The sequence below is a fragment of the Acanthisitta chloris genome, unplaced genomic scaffold (genome assembly GCF_000695815.1).
Source record: "Acanthisitta chloris isolate BGI_N310 unplaced genomic scaffold, ASM69581v1 scaffold25276, whole genome shotgun sequence".
NCBI classification, from domain to species: Eukaryota; Metazoa; Chordata; class Aves; order Passeriformes; family Acanthisittidae; genus Acanthisitta; species Acanthisitta chloris.
In genome coordinates, this window is record NW_008677922.1 from 23,006 (window position 1) to 46,714 (window position 23,709).

Consider the following 23,709-nt stretch of genomic DNA (forward strand, 5'->3'; position numbering starts at 1 on the left):
AGTTTTATGTCAGAATCAAGTACCATGCACTAAATTAAGATGCGTATTTTAAAACTGTTTTGTTATTAGGGTCTGATTGTTGTTTCCTTGTCTACAGTGAAATTAAAATTAATAGTAAAATTAATATCTTTGCTTAATTCTTGATCATACTATATAAATGGAAATCAAGTATTATGCAAATTAAACTTCGGATGTATTGGAGAACTGAGAAATTTTTCAATCTTGACTTCAGAATTGTCTTTGGCTGTTCTTTGTCTTTGAGATCTTTCTTTTTTTCATTTCCTTTGAGCTATGCACCTTTACATTTCTTCTGTGCTGATTTTTGTACAGGTTTTCTGCAAAATTCAGTGAAAAAATTATTTGGTGTGAGAATTTTAAAGAAAATGGAGTAGCTAAAAAAATAAAAGAGCAGGAAGGGTTGTTTTTGTTCTCTAAAACAAAATTTAGGTTGATCAGAATACTAACCTTTAGGAAGTCCAAGGCATTACCAGCTAACTGTTTCCCCATATTTTCCTCCTGCTTTATCCCTCTTGTCCTTCCGCTTTACTCTTACTGGCTAACTGTGCATGTTTGACCCAGTGTTCTACTCCTGTGCCTGTCCTGTCTCTGCCCTCAGATATACAAGGAACAGCTGAACACGAGGGTGGTTCTTGTTGCTGTGGAAACTTGGACAGACAGAGATCGTATTAATATTCGCCCTGACCCTCTGCAGATGCTTCATGATTTCTCCAAGTACCGACAGCACTACATCAAACAGCATGCGGATGCTGTGCACCTGCTCTCGTATGTACCACCACGGGATGGCTGAGAATATTGCAGTTTGATATATTTTTCTGACTACTGCTCTTGTCAGCTTTCTTACCTTTTTTTGTTTGGTAGTCACTACATCAATCAACCTTCCTTAGGAAGCTTAATCCATATGTAACATGTTAGCCTGTTTTTAAAAGGTGTAGTATATGCCATGGTCATGTTGATCTAATCTATAATGAAATTTGAGTGTCTTTGCAACCTGGAGACGGTGTCACACATTTGAAGTGTCTTCTGATGGCACCTAGCTTTGCTAATGAGGTGTGTAATGTACTGCTTTCCCAGCAAAGAGCAGGAGAGGGCAGAGCTGACACTATTATGTGTTGCCAGAAGATCATTCCAGTTAAGCAGATTGTTTTCCACACATGTAGCTGCAGTGATGATTTGTTAGTGGAAGGTCTCCTCGTTTATAGCTGTAATGAATTACTCTCAGAGACACAATGTGTTTTGAGGGGAAATTCCACTTGCATCATTAGGCACAACTTCAACCTTGAGCAAGTATTTTTTACTTCACGGTATTTTAAGCAAAGAGGAAATGTGTGTTCCCCTGTGCAGCATAAAGATACTAAGCCATCTCCCAGCAGCATGACAGACTATGGGGATGGAGTGATGAATATCTTCCATGGGATTCTCCTATAATTGATCTTCTGCAGTGGAAGATGAAAATAGGAAATGAACAATTTCCTCCAGATTTCCTTAATACAGGCCTCACAACACAATGCTAATTGCATTCTTCATAATATAGTCAAATGGCTGCTGACATGCACTCTTAATTACTTTTCTGCCTGTATCATGTCACTTGCTGAAGAGCTTTCCAGCAAGAGCAGACAGGCTCTTCTCAGAGGTACCTGAAATAGAGGAAATTCCATTTAAACATAGGAAAAAATCTCCAACCCTTTCACTGTGAAGGTGATCAGATGCTGGAACAGGTTGCCCATAGAGGCTGTGGAGTGTACATGCTTGGAGATATTCCAAAGCCAATCAGCCATGGCCCTGAGCAGCCTTCTCCAGTGAGCCTCCTTGGAGTGAGGAGGGGTGAAATAGACCACTTCCAGAAGTGCCTGTTGGCCTCAGCCCTTACTGCAGTTTTGTCTATTGTAAAGCACCCAGCTGTAAGTGTTTAGTTAAGCTGCAGTTCTCATGGCTCTCAGGATGTTCTGAAAAATAAATACATGCCTGTGTGGAGTATTCTGTCACTTAAAAAATGAAAAAAAAAGTGGCATTGACTCTGCTATTATAGAAGGATTTAATTTTCAGAGGTTCGTCAGTTGTAGATCCTGTAGGGTCATTGTAGGTCATTTGTAGGCTGTGTGGATTTATTATTATGACTATGAATTAAAATAGGTATCATTCAAAGCAATTTATAGGAATTTTATAGAATAATTTAGATCTTCCAGTTTGCATAACTGAAGTAAATTATTTGGGGCTTATTAACAAGAAATGAAAGGAGGAAATGTTAAAAAGCAGTATTAAATTCCTTTCTATTTAGGTATACTTCTCAATCTTTTTATTTGGAGTTGAAACTAGAACTTGAATTGGTTTGGATTAAGATGATAATTTAAAAATTTCTCAACATGGATACATTTCAGAAGAGAATTCCTTCCCGACAAATTCTAAATTGAAATATATTATTTTTTAAAAGAAATGTTATTGTTGTATTGCCTTATGAGTCTGGTACTCTAGTTTTCTGTGCTTGATTTGTTTGTGGGTTGGGACTGATTTTGACTCTACAAGATAAAAATAGTATTTTCGTCAAAGCTTATATCTCATGTCTTTCAGCTTTTGATGCTAGAAGATGAATGTACATGCATTGATCATAGTATGCATGAGAGTATGATATGGTGACCAATATCAGTGTGTTTGTATTTTCTTTGTATTTGTTTGCAAGGAATGTGACATTTCACTACAAAAGAAGCAGCTTAAGTTACTTTGGAGGGGTTTGCTCTGTGGCCAGAGGAGTGGGAGTGAATGAGGTAATTTTTTGGGTTATTTTTTCATAACTAAAGTGAAATAAAATAGAATCTGTACATGTTTTGGTTTTCAGGACTTTAAAGACAACTCACACATTAAAAAGTTAGGATTCTCACAGCCAACCTTCTTGATCATCATTAAACTACTGTTCAGTGCACTTTTCTTTTTAAAAAGCATCCCTCCTGTCTGTATTATTCTCTTAAAAAGAACTTAAATTGGCTTTTAGTATATTCGACAGAAATTTAGACCCCAGAATATCAGACAGGAGTATTTGGAATGCAGCACTGAATATCTTTTTGGCTCTTCTGACTGTAAGAGACTTGATCTTCTGTGATGACAATGACATGAAATGTTCTTACTGGTTTTTTGTAACATTGAAACCAGAAACATGTTTTTTCCTGTGTATTGATTTTTTTGTTATTGCCATTATCTTTTTTTCCCCCTCAGTGCAGTGTTAAATTGATAATGAAAGTCTCCCTTTTTAACATGGATCAATTGTACTATACAAAACTGTATTGCTTATATATATCAAATAGACTTTGTTCTTTAGGTTAACCAGTGGGGAAAGATTCCCTGAGGTTAAGAGAGGAAAAACTTTTTATGTGCTTCGAGTTTCTTTTCCTTACATGCACTCAGAATTGTGATTGACTGTACAGAATTACTGAAGTAGTAGGTCTGTGGGAAGCCAGAATGAGCCAGTGTAGTATTTGTTACATGAACTAATGTTTTCTCTTTTTATGGTCTTTTTTAAATTGTGCTCCTCTTGAAATACAGTATGGCCTCCCTTTGCCCATGGCACAGGAACTGGCACAAAGTCTTGCTCAGAACCTTGGAATACAATGGGAGCCAGCTACCAGGAAACCGAGTATGTACATGGATGTGCAGTCTTCTTTTGTCCTCCTTAGCTAAATATCTAAACTATTCCTTTGTAATGTCTGAGAGAAATGCCAAAATTGCTGCAATTGTAGAGCAAGAATTGCTGCTTTTGGAAATATATGCACCAAAATTTGAGTTTAACCAAAATAAGAGCCACCAGTTTAGCTCTTATTTTGCAATGTGTCAGGAGGTTAGATTAATAAACAACGTATTGGTAAAAACACCATCAATTTAATTTAGAACTCCTTTTCTAGCCTAATGAAATCTGTAAACCCTATAGAACTATCATTGACTTGTTAAAATGCAAAAATACCTGACTTATGAAGTGGTTAGAAATGGTAAGAAACTGTAACCTAGTCTAGTGTGTCATTTGCTCAACTTGTTACCTTGCTGCTTTACAGGCAGATTAGATTTGTGTGGCCCTAACACATGTAGAGTGTCAGTGCAAAAGGTGCTGCAAAGCCCTTTCTTGGGCTTAAGAAAATTGTTGAGGGTTTTTGCTTGCAATTTGTAAGCAGTTTGGCTACCTTTTTTCTTTGTTTACTCTTTAAAAAATGATATGATAATGCTGACTTTATTTTGGAATCACTTCAAAAATCTGTGGATTGGGAAACAATGTTCAGGGAATGTTGTTTTGTAAAGCATTGCTTTTGAATTGTGTAAACTGGCAAATAGCTGAAGTATATTCTATGTCATTGTTTTTTGATCACAGGTAAAACATTTCATGTAATTTGGAAATCAGATTTTTTTTTGGTGTAAGATAGAGGTTTGCAGTAGTTACTACAATACAGAACATTTCTTCTAGAAAACATTACTTCTTTGGTAGATCATTTTTATGGGTAGTTTATACCTTCTGTTTTACCAACCATAATGTGTTGATCTTTTGCTTTTATGTTATGAATTTGGTGACTGTTGACTTACATGCTATAGCTGTAAGTAAACTGTAAATCCATTTTCATTCAACTACTTTTTCTAATGAATGTTTGATTGGCTGATTTGCATATTAGTATTAGTAATTCTATTCCAAAGGGAAAAAAAACCTGTCCTGTCCAGTAATAGTTCTCTTTCAGGGTGTTCTGTACACATTTTAGGGAGGAGGAAATATGAACATTTTAAATCATCAGTATTATGTGTATTGCACATAGTCTTGTGCTGTCTGTTTTGAGAACATGTAGGGCATAATATTGCCAACTATTTTTAGCTTTCTATACTGCCTGAAACTTTGTGTTGAGTCTAAGAACATGCACATATGGTATTTTGAAAGTACTGCATTTATTAAATATGTTAGTATCTCTTCAAGTGGGCTGGTTTCCTTTTTGGGGCTAGAACTGGGACAGCCAAGCAACTATCAGATTTTTGTATAATTAGTCAAGGTCCATTTTTATAGCGAGTACTTTATATTTATTGTAAGCATATTTATAACTTCTTTCCTTTTCTGTTGTATTTTGGACTTGTCTGAGAAGAGTGTGACTGCACTGAAACCTGGGGTGGTTGCATCATGGAGGAAACAGGGTATGTCATAAACATCAGTAATTGAGGACTCTGGAATGAGTTCATAGTTTACATTATGACATAAATATTTATGTATTGGGTTTTATCCATGTGTTTTAGTATAAATAAATGAAAAACTAGAAGCAGTTGGAGCTCAATCCTTAGCTATACGGTCAGTGAAGTCTGAGGGGGAAGCACATCTATATAGGAGGAATTTCATTGCCCTCTACCCTCACGCACTGCCAGAAATTCTTTTCTCTATACTGTAAACAATTAGAAAAGGATAGCTTCTTAAACATAGGGGTTTGAGTCTTATAAATCACTTTCTGTCAGAATTTTGCTCACTGTGAAAGCCTGATTGCAAAAATCAGGGAGAAAATTAGTTACAAAAAAAGATAGAAGGAGCTTAGTTTCCTCATATGGTATCTGGAAATTGGTTCTTCAGTAGAATTATTGTGTGGCTTCCCCGTAGACTTATAATTGTCAGCCACTCTATGAATGCAACAGAAAATCATGCAGTAACTTTGCTCCTGGGATCTGAAGTAAGGCATTGATCATAATAAATAGTGGCTCCCTTCCCATGGTGAACTCAGCAAAGTTGTGGAACAAGCCTCTTCTGTAGAAAATGTGACAGTAGACAAAAATGCCAGGAGCAGAGGATGGCCACCCAGAGGCTGAAAAAGGACTGACTACTGAAATGAGTGAATAATTTGCTGCAGTGTAAAGCGTTTTCACTTAACTCCATCAGTGTCAGGAGACATTTTTTATAGAGAGAAGAATTCAATGGGGAAATGGCAGTTTGGTAGCAGTGAGCTGCTAGGAAAGGAGTGGAGAAGCTCCTTGTGGCATTTTACCCCCATCTTTAATAGTGTGAATACATCTCATTTCCAGATCTCAAAACACAACCAATAAAAGTATCAGACAGTTTGTGTTAGAAACAACTAATAAAGTAGATTTTCCTTAGGCTGAGAAAAAGATAGAGGTGAGGAAATATAAGTCTGAAACATCATGAACAAATGATTACTGTTTCTTCCAGTGTAAGAATTAGGGAGACCAAATGAGATTAGCAAATATGACAGAAAAACTGAGATGAAATTGTTCTTCTACCAGGCTGTAATTAAGCTGTGAAACGTCTTGCTATAGCATCTTGTAGATGCTAAAAACAAACCCAAGAGGACACTGGGTTATACATGGAATTGAGAGGGTGCATAGCAGCTATTATGGTAGTGTGGTTTCACCTTATTAAAAAAAAGACTACAGTTTTATACACTGTACAATCATAAAGTAGAAATATAAAACTGCAAAATGTTTTAAAACTTTTTTATTTTGTTCTGATTTTATTGTTGGAGAATAAGACTGAGCTCTCATACTATTGCACAGTGGTTGTAAGAAACTGGGATTTACAGTGATGAAAAAATGTTGTGACCCCTTTGCCCCCTTCCAGTTGGTGTTTCAAGGCATTTACTTAGCTGATTCTTTGCCATTTTAGGGTATACCATCCCAGAAAATTCTCCAAATGCAGCATTGCAGAATACAAAGAATTTTTGCTTCGTGGGGGAGGTGCTTGTCTTTTTAACAGGCCAACAAAGGTAATAAATAAGTTGGTAGTCAGCATGTCTGCTGAACATTGTCATGAAAATGTAATAATTTCACTACCATACATCTGTTCTGAAATTTATTCTAATGGCTATGTGGTTATTTTCTTGAGGTTGTTTGTAATTAGCTGATTGTTCATTCCCATAGCATTTAAAAATAATATTGAGAGGAATGCAACTTGATTTCCATCAATTCTTCATGCTCAAATAGTTACAAATATTGCAGTTGATTTTTCACAGCTAGCTACATCCCCATTCAGTATAAATGCACTACTTATGAAGCTGGAAGTAGTGCAAAATAAATCTAGAAGTGAGGCCATAGTGTATGCTCCACATACAATCAATTTTTAGACTTTTTGCCTGAGGGTGTAAAAAGAATATGGGTTACCACACTAGGCAATAGAAATCCATAGCTCATTTCATACAAACAGTAGTAGCTTGTGGTTGTTCTCAAAGTTAACTTCATTTCATTTCAACTGTACATCTAGCGAACTCTGAAATCCATAACTGTTTCCATTGCTTTTTTTCACCTAAAAACTTACCAAGGTCATAATTTTCTCAAAGGCAATGTTAGCATGACATTTTTCTAACACTGGTATAAAAATACTCCATGTGGCCCTTTTTGCCAAGTAAGAGCAATCCAAAGTATTAATATTCTATTTAATCATGGTGTCAAACTTGCTGTCCTTGTAGAATGTAATGCCACATGAGGCTATTAGGCTGCTTTGTTTACTGTGCTGTATCCTTTGGTGGACCATTACCTTGCACAATTAACTAAAAAAAAATTTGCTTGTTAGAGTGGTTTTGAATCTTTTCCCAGGGTAGCACTCTTTGCTCACAGAAAGGATTAAGTAGGGAAATAGAAAAACACAGCTTCATTTTTTAATGATAGTTGTCTAGCAAAATAATGTGAAGAAGTTGTCAATTTGACTGTATACAGAATAAAAAGCCTGATTTACTTTTGGGAAAATGCTCCCAAGATAATGGTTGAATTATCTTTGTGTATTATCTGTGTCACTGTTTCACAGTTTTGAAGTTGAACTAATTTGGAGGTAAAAAATAATCACACAGTCTTTATAATCCTGTTATTTGGAGGTTAGGAGGTAAGGTAGAAAATGGTATGTTTAATCTTTAGGAAAATAAAACATAGTTGTTGTTAAGCAGTCACCACAATGTCATTTTTTAAATGATAACTCGAGTTATGCTCAGACATCTCTACGAACATTAGGTGGCTCCTGATTAATGCTGTGGGAAATCTGTGTGTGCCTTCTTGTGTTCTGTTGTTTTCGTCTTTGATAAAGAACTGAATTTCAGGTTCAGAATAAGAGATCTTGCTGTTTCCCCTGTAGTAGAAACAGGAGGATAAAAAAAGAGAGAAATTCCAGGGTTGTTTTAACATTACTAGTGAAGAAGAGTACATGTGGGTATTGCTTCTGTGTAGTTTTGCTTCTGGCACCCAAAATTGTAGGTGCTAAAGATTACCTATGTGGTTTATGCAAAGAGAGTAAAATTTTTTATTTCTGTTTTATTAGGCATTATGATTCCTCCCTGTCCCTCCCCCCACAGTACCAAAGAATTCCATCCAAGTTTATAAATAATTTCTATTCTATGTTATGTTTCATATTTTGATGCTCCTCAACAGCAGTACTTCCACTAAGCCCATGCAGAAAGAACATGTTTACTTGCATCTTTCACACTTATCTAGGTGTAGATTTATCTGTTCTCATTTTATGTTGTTAACTTCTCACTTCAACCATGTTCTAGTGAATATGTTTCTGTTGGTAATATCCCAGTTTGACTGGAGATTCCTGACAGTCTTATATGATTTTAGAGCAGAATTATATTGAAAACAGGTAAGATTTTTGCAAAATTATTTGTGATAAGACTGAAAAATATCTTTAATCAAAATTATGATATGTGAAATCAGTATAGAATCTGTAACACACTGAACTGTAGAATCTGTCTGTATTATACATACCTGGTTCAAGCATTAGCTGTTCAGCACTGTATGTGGGTGTGTTATTCTGGCATACTAATAAGGCACATAGAACTTTCTTTTGGCAGTGTTTCTTAGTGTTTATTATTTTCATGCAGAAACATGTTACACAGGAACACACAGTAGCTAATTCGATGAGCAAGTATGAGTACCTGAGTAGGTCCCAGAGATGGAGTTGTGGACTGGTTTCTTGAAGGAATTGTCAGAGAACTGGGAGTCTGTAGAACAGGAATGAAGTTCAAATGTTATCCTATTGTGTATTTCTGCAGTGTCTCTCTGATAATCATAATTTTCTGAGATCAGTATTCCCCTAAAGAGGACTGTCACTCCTGTGACTTAGTTGTACATCATTCATGTCTGAACAATTCTGACTAGCAGCACTTGAAAAACTACACTGTCTTTGCATGACCTGTGCATTGTCTGTGCAGCATGTTTCTGTAGCATCACGGAAACCAGCTCTGTGAGACAGAAAAGACATTTGGCACTATTGTATTCTTACTTTGGGGTTGGGGCTTTTTTTCTTTCAGCTCTTTGAAACCACAGAGTGTGGAAATGGATATGTAGAAGCGGGAGAAGAATGCGATTGTGGTTTCCGAATGGTAAGTAGAGTTTTATGTTACCCCAGAAGCCTTTCTTATGAAATATATTAAGTTAAATTAAGTGATTGGTAAAGGATAGGGAAAACGTTATGGAAATTAATTTGGTTTGCCTATTGTTTTCTTTAGAAGACTGTGTTAAAACATTTTTTCAAATGAGAAGGAGTGCAGAGAATGTCCTCAAAACAGTTCCTGTTAGACAAACAAAAAGATGTAGCTGTTTCCCAGCAGTTTTTGAGTTGCACTGGAGAAGTGCTTAACCCTTCACTTTTCTGGATAGCATGCCTAGAGTGATAGTCCATATCAATGCTTTGGAGATAGGTGCCTGTGCTCAGACAGAAGTAAACTGTTGTTTTCTTCTCTATTGTAGAAATACTCCAATAATGTTTTCACAAAAATATGCCCTAGTTATAGTATTTAACTATAATTGCACCCGTAATTAGTTTTCTTAATCTTTTTTTGTCTGCATTGAATACAATTTGACTAAGCAGCCTGCATTTGGCACAGGCTATTCCATACCTGTGAAGTGCCTTCAGATGATGTGAATCCCTGTGTTGCTACAGCATTATATGTCATTTTTCCCCCCTTTATTATCTGACTATTGCAAAGACTTCTTCCAGCTGATGATTTCAGGTCTGATAATTTCTGCTAAACTGAATCTTTTGTCTGCTAGCACATAATAGTTTGTTGGAAAGATTGTGAAGAAAAAACTTGCTTAAAACTTTTTCTTAATATTTCCTTCAGGAATGCTATGCAGACTGTTGTAAGAAGTGCTCTCTTTCTAATGGAGCTCATTGTAGTGATGGACCCTGCTGTAATACATCGTGTCTTGTGAGTGTTGCTGCCATATATCTATTGATCTTTTCAGCTGTCCATGGAAGTCATGTGCAGCCTGCCAAAGTTCAAAGTGTGTTTTAGGTAGAATGAAAAGGAGCAGCTTTAGTAGTTGTAATCTTAGTCCTGAACTATATTCTTGATTTTCTAGTTTTTCCCACGAGGTTATGACTGTCGATATGCAGTGAATGAGTGTGATATTGCAGAGTTCTGCACTGGAGATTCTGGACAGGTATGTATGCAGAAACTTTCTCTGCTGACACTATTGATGTTTGTTTCCACTCTTTTGTTTTGTATTCATTGAAGAGGAAAATTGGATTAACAAACTGCATATTCATATATCCAAAATAATGGGGTGTGTGGGTATTTTAAAATAAAATTTTAAACATAAGGATGAACGATTGTAAATGCACAAAAATATAATCTAAGTGGACTCAAGATATGACTTCTCTAGGTTTGTTTTTTACAGCTCATGGGGTTTTGTGTATCTGTATAATGTTTGTGTCAGACATCCTCCTTTACTCTTTGCCTGTTCTATAACTTAAATAATAAGAATATACTGTAAATGTGATTCACAGGTAATAGCAATGAGATTTCATGAAATAAAATAGTTTAAAATGCAAATATAGAAAATTGCAACTAATTTGGTGTAGAAACATAGAATCATTTACGTTGGAAAAGACCTTCAAGATCATTGAGTGTAACCTCTAGCCCAGCACTGCCAAATCCAGCACTAAACCATGTCCTTAAGTGACACATCTACATGTCTTATAAATACCTTCAAGGACAGTGATTCCACCAGTTCTCTGCACAGCCTATTCCAATGCTTGACAACCCTTTTGGTGAAGAAATGCTTCCTAATAGCCAATCTAAACCTCCCCTGGTACAACTTGAGGCCATTTCCACTCGTCCTGTCATTTATTCACTGGGGAGAGGAGACTGACCCCCACCTTTCAGGTGGTTGTAGGACAGCCTCCTTTCAGGTAGTTGTAGAGAGCAAGAAGGTCCTCCCTGAGCCTCCTCTTCTCTAGACTGAACACCCCCAGCTCACTCAATTGCTCCTTGTAAGACTTGTATAAAGTGTTATGTTTTTTAAGAGTGTGCACACGTATGAGAATTTTAAAAGCTGTAAATCTGTCATATGTCTCTTGAAAATATTTGGCTAATACACAAAAGTATAGGAATAAACAGCAACTAAAATGTTGGTTTAACCTGAGTTCTTTGAAATAGTCAACATTCTGTACATTTTCCATTTTCACAGGAACTTTGATGCTTTAGGTGATAGATGCTTCTTTTCAATACTGAGTATATATTCTATTTATATAAACTTTAAGTTTATGTAAGAACTTTTAAACTGACACAGTCATCTACTGCATCAAGTTCTTAGCTTTGGAGAAATAAGATTCAGGGCAGATCACATTCTTTTTGGGCATTGGCTGAAATTATAGATGCCAATAAATCTACAATCATTTCTTTTTATATTGTCATCTGAGACATTCACACTTACAGATAAGTGGCTATTGCTAATATTTTAGAGAGAAGTGCTTTCTTAAGCTAGAAAGGCTGCTGCCCTCAGAATAGTGGCTAATACTGTACATTGCAGCAAGCATACCATGTCCAAATTTTCATAGGTCCCTTCTGGACTAGGAAAAACTCTGGGAATGGTCCGCTCCTAGCTTTAATAATCTGTGGCCTCTGGACCTAGTGCCTGGGTCATACCAAAAAAGTTTCCAGTGCCAAGAGAGCACAACAACATAATAAACCCCCCCCAAAGCTCTCTAAGCAATAGACTGGTAGGCTACGACTAGGGGATCACTTACTTTCATAGTGGAACTGAAATGAACACAGTGGGAGTGCTGCAAACATGGCCCCAGTATTGGCTACCCAGTATCCTGTTACTGAGCACATTTGTTTTCATTTTGCCTCACCTCTGTAATTTCTACTTGGAATATGCAGAAAGTTAGACTCAAACCTTGTATTTCATGGCTCAAAATGTTTATAGTATCATAAAATTTTAGGGGTTGGAATGGACATAATTGATCATCTAGTCCCAACCCCCTGCCATGGGCAGGGACACCTCCCACTAGACCAGGTTGCTCAAGGCTTTATCCAACCTGGCTTTGAATGCCACCAAATTAATGGCCATGTTAATTTTCTTCATATGTATCTATAGCTATAAAGATTCCTGCACTAATTATGTCCTCTATCCCCTTTTTATGTTGTGCAGTTGTAAAAACTAGGAAAATCCCATATGTGATACTCTGATGTATTATTACATTGCACATGAAAAAAAAACACTTTTTTTTTTTTCTCAGTGTCCACCAAATCTTCATAAGCAAGATGGGTATGCCTGTGATTCTAATCAGGTATGCAATGTTTTAGAATCCCTGCACAACACCAAATAGAAAACAACCAAACACACATTTTCATTTTGTTTTGGGGTTGTTTTGTTAGTTTTCTTATTTAATCCTGCCTTCCATATTTCTTCATATATTTTATCCTTTGGATATCAATGTTGCGTGTGCTTTATGCACTCTATGAATAGTAAAAATTTCTACATTGAGTAAAAGTCCACTTGGTATCTCAGCATTTTACATGTAGATCTTTTATTACACTCCATATTCATAAGTTCTTTACAACTATGGAAATCAGAAGTATAAAGCAGCTGCTGAAATGTCAGTATGTGTTGGACACCAAACTGGCTTTGCGAATCTGGGCCAAAATGTGTACTCCACCACCCAAATTCATGAAAACTATTATACATCCCAACACGTGTGTGAAGAGCCAAAATGAGACATTTGTTGTGGGAGGGGAAGGAGATGAGAGTGTTCAGTTCTCATTGCTAACATGTTGTGTTTTGTTTAGGGTCGTTGCTATAACGGTGAATGCAAGACAAGAGATAATCAGTGCAAATACATCTGGGGATCTAGTAGGTTGACTTTAAACTACCTTAAATGTTTTCTATTTCTGGTTCATTCCTGCCTTTGTTTTGAATTTTTATTTTTTGTCCTTGTTGCTCTAAGTTAAAGTTTTCTGATCAGTAGAGCAGATTGCAGTGGGAAACTCTGCTTTGATTGCCAAGTGAAATTCTGAGTCTGGGACTGGTGTCAACAGATTGTTCTGGTGTGATGTGGTTGCAGACCTAGTTAGGGCAGCAAATGTTACTGGGGGAAGGGGTTTGAGGTATTTTTGGGTATGTTTCAAAGCCAGATGTTTCAGGGGATTTTAATGACAGTTTTTGTTAACTGATTTGTCTCTTACACACTTATGTTTTAAAATACTTGGTTTGTCTTCTGTAAAAGTGATTTTACTGAAATTACTCTGTCTTATTTACCTTTATTATTTCATCTTTATATAATTGTTGTGCTTTCTTTTTTCTTTTTTTATATTTATTTTTAGAAAAAACATTAACTTGTTAGTAAATAATTGTGGGTTTAAACCTATTAGTTCAGATTTCTACTCCTAAAAATAAGTAGAAATTACACTTTGGCAGTTCAACTTTAGTTTTGTTGTAAACACCTAAAAATAGACTAAAATGAACATTGAGTTGATATCAGAACATAAATGTCATATATAAAATCTTTGATCTTCTGAAATGCAGAACAGGAATAATTGCAGTGAAAACAACTAGAGTAAATCTATGTGCAGCTGTTATGAAATCAACAGAATTAGACCACAGTTAAATTTCATATGCAGAAGACACTGTGGAGACTATTTTTAAAAGTTCAGTGCAAATTTTGAACATTGAGCATTAGTTTAGAAAAGCCATTGGGAGGTATTTCATTTTAGTCTGCTGAGTTCCCACCACAGTCACTGGAAAATACTACCTGTGCAGATAGACAGGTGTTAGATTCATGGTTTGTATTAAAAAAATCAGAGAACTGCTGCAATAAATTATGCAGTTTCAAAGCTCCCATGTTGCCAGTGAAAAGTACATTTCTTTTTTCTTTCTTCATCAAACAGAGTCTTCAGGATCTGACAAATTTTGTTATGAAAAGCTTAATACTGAAGGCACAACAAAAGGAAACTGTGGAAAGGATGGAGATCGATGGATTCAGTGCAGCAAACAGTAAGTTCAGCTTAGTAAAGTTTATCTGGATTTTAAATAGATTGATAATGGTTTAATATTGTCTAATTTTTCATGAATGTTTCAGCAATTTGTTTTGCATTATTTTGAATCTTCTTTCCCTCACAATGTTTGTACCTTCATAAAGTTCCAGTCTGACAAATCCATGGGTGACTCAGCAATACACTTGTAAAGATTTCCAGATTTTCAGAAGAATGTACTCTTACTTTAATCATTTCAGAGGAGCCTGAGGGACAAGGCAGCAAAAAGTCAAAAGTTCATAATACACAAACACCTCAGACTTGGTAGGGATAAATTAGGCTGCAAATGCACATCCTATTTTTACTTACTCTGGCACCAATACCAGAATATGCTGTTTCAAGTTGGTTCCAACCTTTATTTTTACCAGAGAGGACCATTAGACATTTGGCTGCTGTAGAGAAAAGGGTTGATTCATTTCCATGTGATCATTACTAGATGGATATTTGATTAAATTTAGTTTTCAAGCTAATGATCATTAGTGAATAGACTTATATTTCTCCTGATTTACTTATTGTTTTGTAAATTTTAAGTGTGGAATGGTGTTTCTCTTCTTTGACTATATGATGTTTGTCAAGTGGCTTTTTATAAATTACTTTTCAAATATGATCATAAGGAAATAAGTTCTTTAATGGATTTTTTTTATATTTAGATGAGAATAGTGTTGTTCTGATGTCTATGTTAAATCCCTCATTTGTATAAAAGCTTTTCTTTGTTGGTAGAGAGATGCAGGAAATGGTCTAGGTGAAGGGCTATTCAAATTTCTAGCAGTTTTAACAAAGGCAATTTCCAGCATTAATCCAGATACTTCTGTGACTTAGGACAATTAGATAGGAGTTGGAAATTTTAAGCTGATATCCTTCTGTTGAAGATATAAAATATATCTTGTATACCTTATACAAAATATATTTAAATATATGTGGATATAAAATAAAATAAAGCAGATTCTTTACCAAAATTTGGGCAGACATACTGCATGCTAATCATTGTTATTACAGTTATGCTGTCATACAAGGGAAATAAAATTTAATTAAAAATTCAAACTTGACATTCCTTTATGACATGTAAACTGCTAGAGAGAGGGAAAAGTAATTTAGGCTGACATGACAAAACTTTGTACAGTTTGGCTCCTCTTAATTATATGGTATTGAACATAGAGCCCAGATACATTTCTTTTTTGTTCCTGTGAGCATTCACTTGTGCATTAGAATGAATGATTACTTCTGCCTCTTGTCATTTATATAAAATGATATTTTATTTCCAGGCTTGTACTCTGAAAGTCTATCATGTGGCTTATGGTAATATATTACTGTGTTCAGCAGCATCATTGCCAGACTTTGTTTTGTAAGTTTATCTTATATTATTCTAGTAATATTTTGATTGATGTTTTCATTTTACAGTGATGTTTTCTGTGGCTTTTTGCTCTGTACTAATCTTACTAGAGTTCCACGAGTTGGTCAAGTTCAAGGAGAAATTATCCCAAATTCTTTTTATCATCAAGGACGCATAGTGGACTGCAGGTAAAAGATAATGCAGTATTCCAGTATGATTTTGCTCTGTCAACCTTAATTGAATTAAGATAAGCATAAGTGTAAAATTCTGTGAATTTTAGGTAATTAATATATTGCAGCAAAACCATTATTCTGAGTGGTATTTCTTTTGAGTAAAAGAAGCCCAAAACATAAAAAGCCTAATATTCCACATTTAAAGAGGGTGAAATATGGGTTATCCTCCTGATTGTCTGATCCCTCCAAGAGCAGAACTTCACAGTCAAAGCTTAATGCTCACCATTATATGTTTCTGAGGGTGGAAAAAGTCTGTAACTGCCAAAGGACCTGTGTTTTTAAACATAAATATTTTGAGTATTAAATGCTCAAGAGAAATAGCTGTAGGGAAGTGAAGGCTGAGAGGGAGGAAACTGCAGCATTGTGGCAGGATGTTAAGCTACATTTTAGTTAAAGGACAGGTAAATGGGTTTTAGTCTACTGTGCACAAGACTAGGTTTGTATTTTGAGGACATAGGCAACATTGTTGTCATGCTAAGAATACTCTCTTGCATAGTTAGGTCCTGATTGAACAGTGATTATTGATGCTTCCATTATTCCACTAGTGTTTTTATTTAAATGTCATCATGTGGGAAGTTAGTTTGTTAATATTTTTCTAGCAATAGTATTTCACAGCATTTGGGGGGAAAAGAAAAAAAGCATGGGCTGTCCAAGACTTATAAAGCCCCAAAGCCTAAGGTGCCCTTCTTGAGTATTTAAGTCATTATCTAAACTTCGTTTTAGTTTGACAACTGGAACACTTTGTCATTGCTGTGGAGGGAGAGAAACTTTATAATTTTGTTCCGTCTGTCATCCTTAAGTCAAAGAAAGATGTGAGGCTTTTAGTATGTACGCTGACATGTTTTTAATATTTTCAAAAGACTCCAGTCATAATACTAATAGTATCTTAAAACTTATTTCTCCTAGTGGTGCTCATGTTCTTTTAGATGATGATACAGATTTAGGTTACGTGGAGGATGGAGCTCCATGTGGACCCCAAATGATGTGTCTGGACAAAAAGTGCCTGCCAATTCAGTCCTTGAACATAAGCAGCTGTCCCATTGGTTCTAATGGAAAAGTCTGTTCTGGTCATGGGGTGAGTCTGTACTGGGAGTTAGCAGCTAAGCTTCCCCAGCTCTCTCTGCTGTACCTGATCTTAATGTGCCCTGTGCAGTTCTTTACCTGAAAGTGTCCCTAAGACCTGTTGATCTGAAAACACTTCCAGGAGAAGACTGCCATTTTGTGAAGCATAGATTTTAGAATTTTAGAAAGCAAAGTTGTCAGATTAATTCTGCAATTGTATCCAAAGTGTTAGGGGTTTTTACTGGCAAGAAAGAGCTTTGACATTAGTTATTGTAAAGACTTCCATAATGTACTATCCATGTTTCAAGTTATATGCCACCTTCAGTTAAACATTTTGCTACATACTAACACCTTTATAAAGTTGGTCCTCTGTTCATAGAGTTATATTTCATGACTTAATTAAAATTCCAAACTGTGGGTCCTCAACAGAGGGGACACATTCTTCTTGAACAGATCCCAGGCATATTGTTTTACATCAAGGCATATTCTATCCTGTTATTCCACCCTTAAGTCCATTTGTCTTAGACTTAGGTATGTTTTTGTGAACAGATTCACTGTTTTCAATACTGATAAAACCTTTCCACTGTGGGATTGAGTGGGACACATACTTGCCCAAGGGCTACACTTTATACAAGAAGGTGGGTTTTTTTCTTCTTGTCTGTAATTGAACATAAAATTGAGTGTTTTAAAGAAGAGGATTAGGTTCAAAATGAAGAAGAAAAAAATTAGAATTGGAAAGTAAAGGATCTAACGAGATCTAGAAATCATCCTGGTGTTTTTTTGAGAGTAGCGTGAAGGGTGAGTGAATGATCTTATCTGTTTTGTTTTGGACTATTACAATGCCTGATTTTACAAGGATATTTCAGGTGGTCAAACCTGCCATAAGATGTGTTTATCTTCAGCTTCTTAGGTAAGATTCTTCAGTGAGTACTTTAAGAAGCAAAGTGCAATACAAGTTAAATTTAAAAAATCACATGTTCTATTTGCTTATAATCATTAGTGTGTAGGTTGTTTTCTGGGCTTTTTTCATGTTGTGTTCCAGAGTCCAAAAGACATTATTAGCTGTTGTCTAATGATTGACTTCACTTCTAGTCCTATAATCAAAACTTCATTCTTTGTTTTATGTCTGTTGCTCTGGTATTGCTTTTTTTTCCCCCTTAATAACCTCTTCTAGCAACACATTCCATGTTCTTTTTCATATGGAAAGTTCATAGCTATTAACTCTGACTATTGATTTCATGTTTTAGGTTTTGTCTGTTGGATAGGTTTTCCTGTATCTGATAAATGTACTGCCAAGTATGGAGTCCTAAGGCCTTTCCTAGAGGTTATTCAACTAAATGTAACCATAGGAAGAACTGTTACCTCTCTTTTAGAAGACAAACAAGCACTCCTTATTGCTGCTGAGGAAAAATGCCAACAAAACCCATGGAAATGTTTTGATTTTGTTCTACATGGGAGTAAGCTGTAAATGAGAGGTTGTAAAGTATAACCATGTCTTGAACCTTTTCAAATGCAAATGCTTGTATTCCTTCTGGACATCCAGGCTCAAAATCTAGAGAGGTGGTTAGTGAAGATCTAAGTAGTCTAGATAGGGGTTTTTTTTGATGTGAGAATTTCTGCTTTTACATCCTGTGCAGGTGTGTCATGTGTAAGTGATGATAGAACCAGTTCTGCTTTTCCTAGCAGCTGAGTGTATTTAGAGGATTAAAGCAAACTTTTGGGTTACTGATGTGTTATATCATTCCAAAAACTCAGTACTATTGTTACAATATATAGATGAGTAAGTGGGTGAGTTTTATACTGTAAATTAAATATCTAATGACATGTTATATAAACTTACTAAAATGTAGTTAAAAACTAACTGCTGTCACTTATTTTCTTTTCCAGGTTTGCAGTAATGAAGCCACTTGCATTTGTAATTTCTCCTGGGCTGGGACAGATTGCAGCATTGATGATCCTGTCAGGGATACTGGTACCAAGAAGGAAGAAGGACCCAAGGGTTTGTGTTATGTTTCAGTTTTGATGTCATTTCAAGTATTTATGACATTTTTCCATCATTCCTACCATTTTCTGATATATGGTACTAGAATTAGCATATAAAAAGAATATAGTATTGTACAGTCATGTTTCGACCCAGACAGAAAAATTCTGCTTCATGTAGATGAAATATGTTTTTTTACTTTGAGAACTGATGAAACTTTTATTTTTCTAACATAAATTTAGGGAAGATTTCAACAGGTAATAGTTTTTCCTTTGTCCCTTATTCTCTACTTTTTATGATCATTTTCTTTGTGGTTGGAATCTAAGGGTAGCTCTTATTATTTACATGATACTTGGGTATTTATGTTTTACTAGAGATTTCCATTTCCTTAATTGTTCTCAGTTAATTCAGAGAGCTGTGGCATAAGAAGGGGAAAAAGTGGAATGTCCCTGTTGAAATCAGATTCCTTGAAATCAGATTTCAATGAAAGAAAAAACAAATACATTAAAATTTTAAGAACTTAAATTATTCTTACAATCATTGTTGCTTATTCTTACGTATTTAGTAGGTATTTCAACTACATGCAAAGAGGAGGTATTGAGAAAATACTTAATCCACAAAATTTTCAAAGAGGAAGAAAAGTATATGAGATTCTCTCTGACTTCTCTGCCAAAGAATGTCTTTGGATTGTACTGTCCTGTTTTTTCTTTCCTGTCATCAAGGACATTGTTTGCCATCAGACTATATTCATTCTGTGTCACACATTTACAGATAAAGTTTCCAATAAACAGCTGAGAAACCCAAACAAGTTTTCTGCTATGTCCCAGTTCCAGGTTCTTCTGCCACTTTTACAGGACAAAAAAGATACAGTTGCTTCAAAATGTAGTCGTTAGGGTTCAGACTCTTAATTGATTGCTCTTTAAAATATCCAAGGCCAGTGAAGGACAGGATTTTGGTATGTCCCTTCAGAATGGCTCTACTACAGTCTTGTGTGCCTTTTTCTGTTACCCCTTAGCAGAATGGTTCCAGTAGACCTTTACCGAGAATGGTTGAAGAGATTGTCTTAAAACAAGTTACAATTGTGAAGGAGGCTCTCTAGAGCAGCCCAGATTTGTATTAGGGAATCTGTACAGCTGCTTCCTGGACTCCTAATCCCACCCACTATTCAGTGTAGAGCTGTCTGGTTTATACCCTACCTTACAAAGCTATTTGTCATTCCATTTCCCCTAAAAACCTTCCTGACAGTGGAACACTGCTTACAGAGTCCTAAGAAAATGGAAAGCAGCATTGTAAAGCTGTTCAGTTCTGTGTGTGTGGATGAGGAGAGCAGTATCTACAGCTGTGACACTGAGAGCACATGAATTTTATTTTGCTCATTTCCAAATCCTGTGGGTAAGAAATAATTCCCTCCTCTGTAAAAAGTTCTATAGGAGGGGCAAATCAGAAGGTACTCATAACTTGGTTACATCATTCTAAGTCAGATTAACTCATTCAGAATGAAAATACCTTTATGAAAATGAATATATCAATGTTGAAATGTTCTGGAGAAAAGCCTGAAATTAATAGTATGTGTATGGATTTCTGCCAGTAGGTACAAAGTTTAGACTGCATTTTTCAGTGGAGTCCTCTGCAAAAAAAGGCAGACTATGCTTTTGTACAAGGTGGCTCAATGATCTCAAAAGATGGATTATTTTTACTTATGTTGTTATGGTAATTTGTTTATGTAGTATGATCTAAAAATGAATTTAGGAGCCTCTGTACGCTTATAGAGAAATTCCTTTGTGAGAAGATTTCAGAATACAGAAGTAGTTTTTTCTGTTGTAAGGATCCAACACATTCAAGTAGTTTTCATTAATTTTTTTTCTCCTGTGCCATAGGCAGTTTAAAAAGTCTGAGACAGAAACTAAAATACTGTTTTTACCTTAGCCACGAGTTTGGATTTTGTTACAGTTCAGAAACAAAACACTCATGCTGTGAAAATTCATCTAATAGACTAAAGATTTTTCACACCATAAATCCAAGCATTTTTCTTGCTACAAATGGAGCATGTATAGCTAGGAAGTATTGGTCTTTATTTATATTGATGATAATTGACAATTGACTGCTACTCCTGCTGCACTCTTCATCACTTTCCATCATCCATCAATTACTTTTGGCTCCATTCTGTATTTTGGGATTAAAAAAGTTAGTGGTCCTTACTTATGTTGCCATTAATACATGATTTTTTAATTATTATAAACTCAGCAACCTACTGTATCCTGTGCTAGCAGACCTACACAGCATCTAGCAGTTTGGTGAAGACAAAGAGTTATTGCTATTAGTTTTTGGGTACTGCAGAAACTTCGCATGACTTTAGAGTGTTGGCTAGTGGTTTTGAAATCAGCAGGACTCCACATGCACACAAGATTCTTCCTTTGCAATTTAATTTGCAGAATTAGGCCTTTGTTTCACCAGTGGATTAGTGTTTGTTTATTTTAATATAAAACTTATGTCTCAAGTATGTGTGTGTGTTTGTGTGTGTATATATATGAAATAGGAAAAAAAATTACCAGGCCATTTCAAAATAGACTTTATTCAGTATGAAGTATATGAAGTTTTTGTCCCTTGAAAAAGTTCCTGTTAGACAGGGAATTCAGCTGCTTTCTTCTGATCTATTCTGACTCAATGAATCTATCAAACTTTTAATCTCTAACATAAGAAATGTACAGATGTTTATTCTCAAAAGCATTCCCTTAAAAATTAAATACAAGGCCTCAATGTCTTAAGAGATACTATCTGAACATATGAAAATTTCCAGGCTGTTACCTGAAACATATTTCCAGGGTAGGGTTTTTGCTTTTAAAAGGTGTTATCTGTCTTTAGGTCATACAGATAAATAAAGTGCTATTGATAAACGCAGTAACAAATTAAAATACTGCTAACTAGTAAAGGAATTCATTTTAAAGTTGTGGTGTTTTGTTTTGTCTTCCTGGGATGGAACTGTTTCCAAACAATTTTCATTTGCTTAGTTATGTTATGGATGCAGTGAGTTTCTGGAGATCAAAAGGAAGTTTTCTTATTGATGATTTGTTTACGTTTTGACTGTTTTAAATAAGCACTAGGTTGAGGACGGTCCCTTTTTTAAGTAAATAGTAAATCACAAGCTTAAAAGGAATAGTGTCTCATTTACAGTAAAACTTCTCACTGAAATATTTGCAAGCATTCAAAGAAAACCAAATATAGCTGATTTCAGAATTTTTAAAGCTACAGTATTTGGGAAATAAAGGTTTGTGAGGAGATTTGAAATGTTTTATCCAACAGTGGATTATAGCATAAAGTACTCATTTGAGGAATTATTTCATGTTTTCATTTCAAGCATATATGTTATAATTTCCTTTTAAAAATCTTCCCTTTTCCCTCCACACAGTGAGCATGGCTGCTAACAGGCTAATAGGTGCAGTGGCAGGGACCATTCTGGCCTTGGGGGTGATTTTTGGAGGCACAGGGTGGGGAATAGAGTAAGCATTTTTCTTAGTTTGAGTTTTATGTTTGGTGCCTATAGTGTGTGAGGTAACCGTATGCACCTGAGCCCTCTGTATTACCCGTTAGCTTTGTTATGTGGTGACTGTATTTGTCATGTGATTTGACTGTGTCTGTGTCATGTGGTTTGCTCATGCAGTGTTTAACCTTCTCCTGTCTGGGATAATGTGGGGCATAAAACAATAAGTTTGTGAATTTTTACATTCTCACCATAAAACTAAATGTCTAAATGTTTCCATTACACCAAATTACAAAAATAATGGGGGGGAAAAATGGAATTTTGTGATTATTTTGCAAAATAGACTGAGGAATGTAGGCTATTTCACAAAATGTAGAAATTACTTATTATGGTCTATGGGGCTTTCAGTCTAATGCTAAAGCTAGGCAGATGAAAGCTGATGATAATCATACAGGCAGCTAGTTTTACAGTAAAGCTTCTGAATGACCTGTTGCAGCATTCTGATACCTCAAGATAGCACAGTGCTGGAGTATAGTACTTATATATACAGGATATGTATAAGCAATTTTTATTGTCTTTTCATAGATTTAAGAAACTATAATCTAAAGTGCTATTCCATTACCTCAATTTTCACAATGGCTATGATTTATTTAAACTTCTGCTTACATATATATACACATATAAATAGGCCATATAAGAGTTGTCTTCATTCTGCATCCACTGTGCAAATTACAGATTAAATTACTGTTATTTTGCTTCTCTGAGACTTCCAACTTCACCGTGTTTCTAGTACTGTATATGACCCCTGTGAAGTGACAGTGGCACCTCTCTCCAGGGTGACTTGTAACAGCACAGTCTGATTTCTGCTCAGGCTGTGTGCAAAGGCATTCATGTACAGTTCTGTTCTGGTAAGGCAGTGGTTTGTCTGTCTGAGTTTGCAGCCCTAGGTGTAACCTGTCTGTTACATGAAACTCATCTCAGTCTCAGAAGAGTAGAGACCTTTGTGTTCACAGAGGACAACTTATAGAAAACAAATAGAAGGAAGAAGGTAATATATCATTTGCTTGAGAAAGATCAGTTTGTGTTTTACTGGTGGCTTTTACAGCTGTTTGCTAAAAACTGAAGCCTCTGAAGGTTGTAGAGGTTTGGGGGACAGATCCTGGAGCAGAAGATTTACCTACAAGTTAAAGACCACTTGCCTTTTGCTTACATTCTGCCTTGTACCCTTCTGTTTTTTAATTCCGTTACCTGTTTTCTCAAGCCACTCAGCTCTGACCAATGTCCCTGACCATTTGTTCTTGTGCCTTTGTTCCAGCTTTTCTTCATCTTGCCTCTGCTCTCATCACTCACTA

General features: G+C 35.7%; 1 protein-coding gene across 1 annotated transcript in view; it reads left to right on the forward strand.

The window, feature by feature from the left end:
* Positions 1 to 23,709, forward strand: part of ADAM23 (ADAM metallopeptidase domain 23) — a gene marked incomplete at its 5' end in the record, with an annotated part of 55,292 nt that overhangs the window by 22,185 nt on the left and 9,398 nt on the right. Inside the window, 14 exons of the mRNA XM_009076707.1 lie at positions 617 to 783; positions 2,696 to 2,780; positions 3,553 to 3,643; positions 5,118 to 5,166; positions 6,635 to 6,734; positions 9,264 to 9,335; positions 10,077 to 10,163; positions 10,318 to 10,398; positions 12,482 to 12,532; positions 13,032 to 13,095; positions 14,130 to 14,235; positions 15,672 to 15,791; positions 16,743 to 16,911; positions 18,786 to 18,897. Of these exons, the coding sequence (XP_009074955.1) occupies positions 617 to 783; positions 2,696 to 2,780; positions 3,553 to 3,643; positions 5,118 to 5,166; positions 6,635 to 6,734; positions 9,264 to 9,335; positions 10,077 to 10,163; positions 10,318 to 10,398; positions 12,482 to 12,532; positions 13,032 to 13,095; positions 14,130 to 14,235; positions 15,672 to 15,791; positions 16,743 to 16,911; positions 18,786 to 18,897 (1,354 nt within the window). The remainder of the gene's footprint in view (positions 1 to 616; positions 784 to 2,695; positions 2,781 to 3,552; positions 3,644 to 5,117; positions 5,167 to 6,634; positions 6,735 to 9,263; positions 9,336 to 10,076; positions 10,164 to 10,317; positions 10,399 to 12,481; positions 12,533 to 13,031; positions 13,096 to 14,129; positions 14,236 to 15,671; positions 15,792 to 16,742; positions 16,912 to 18,785; positions 18,898 to 23,709) is intronic.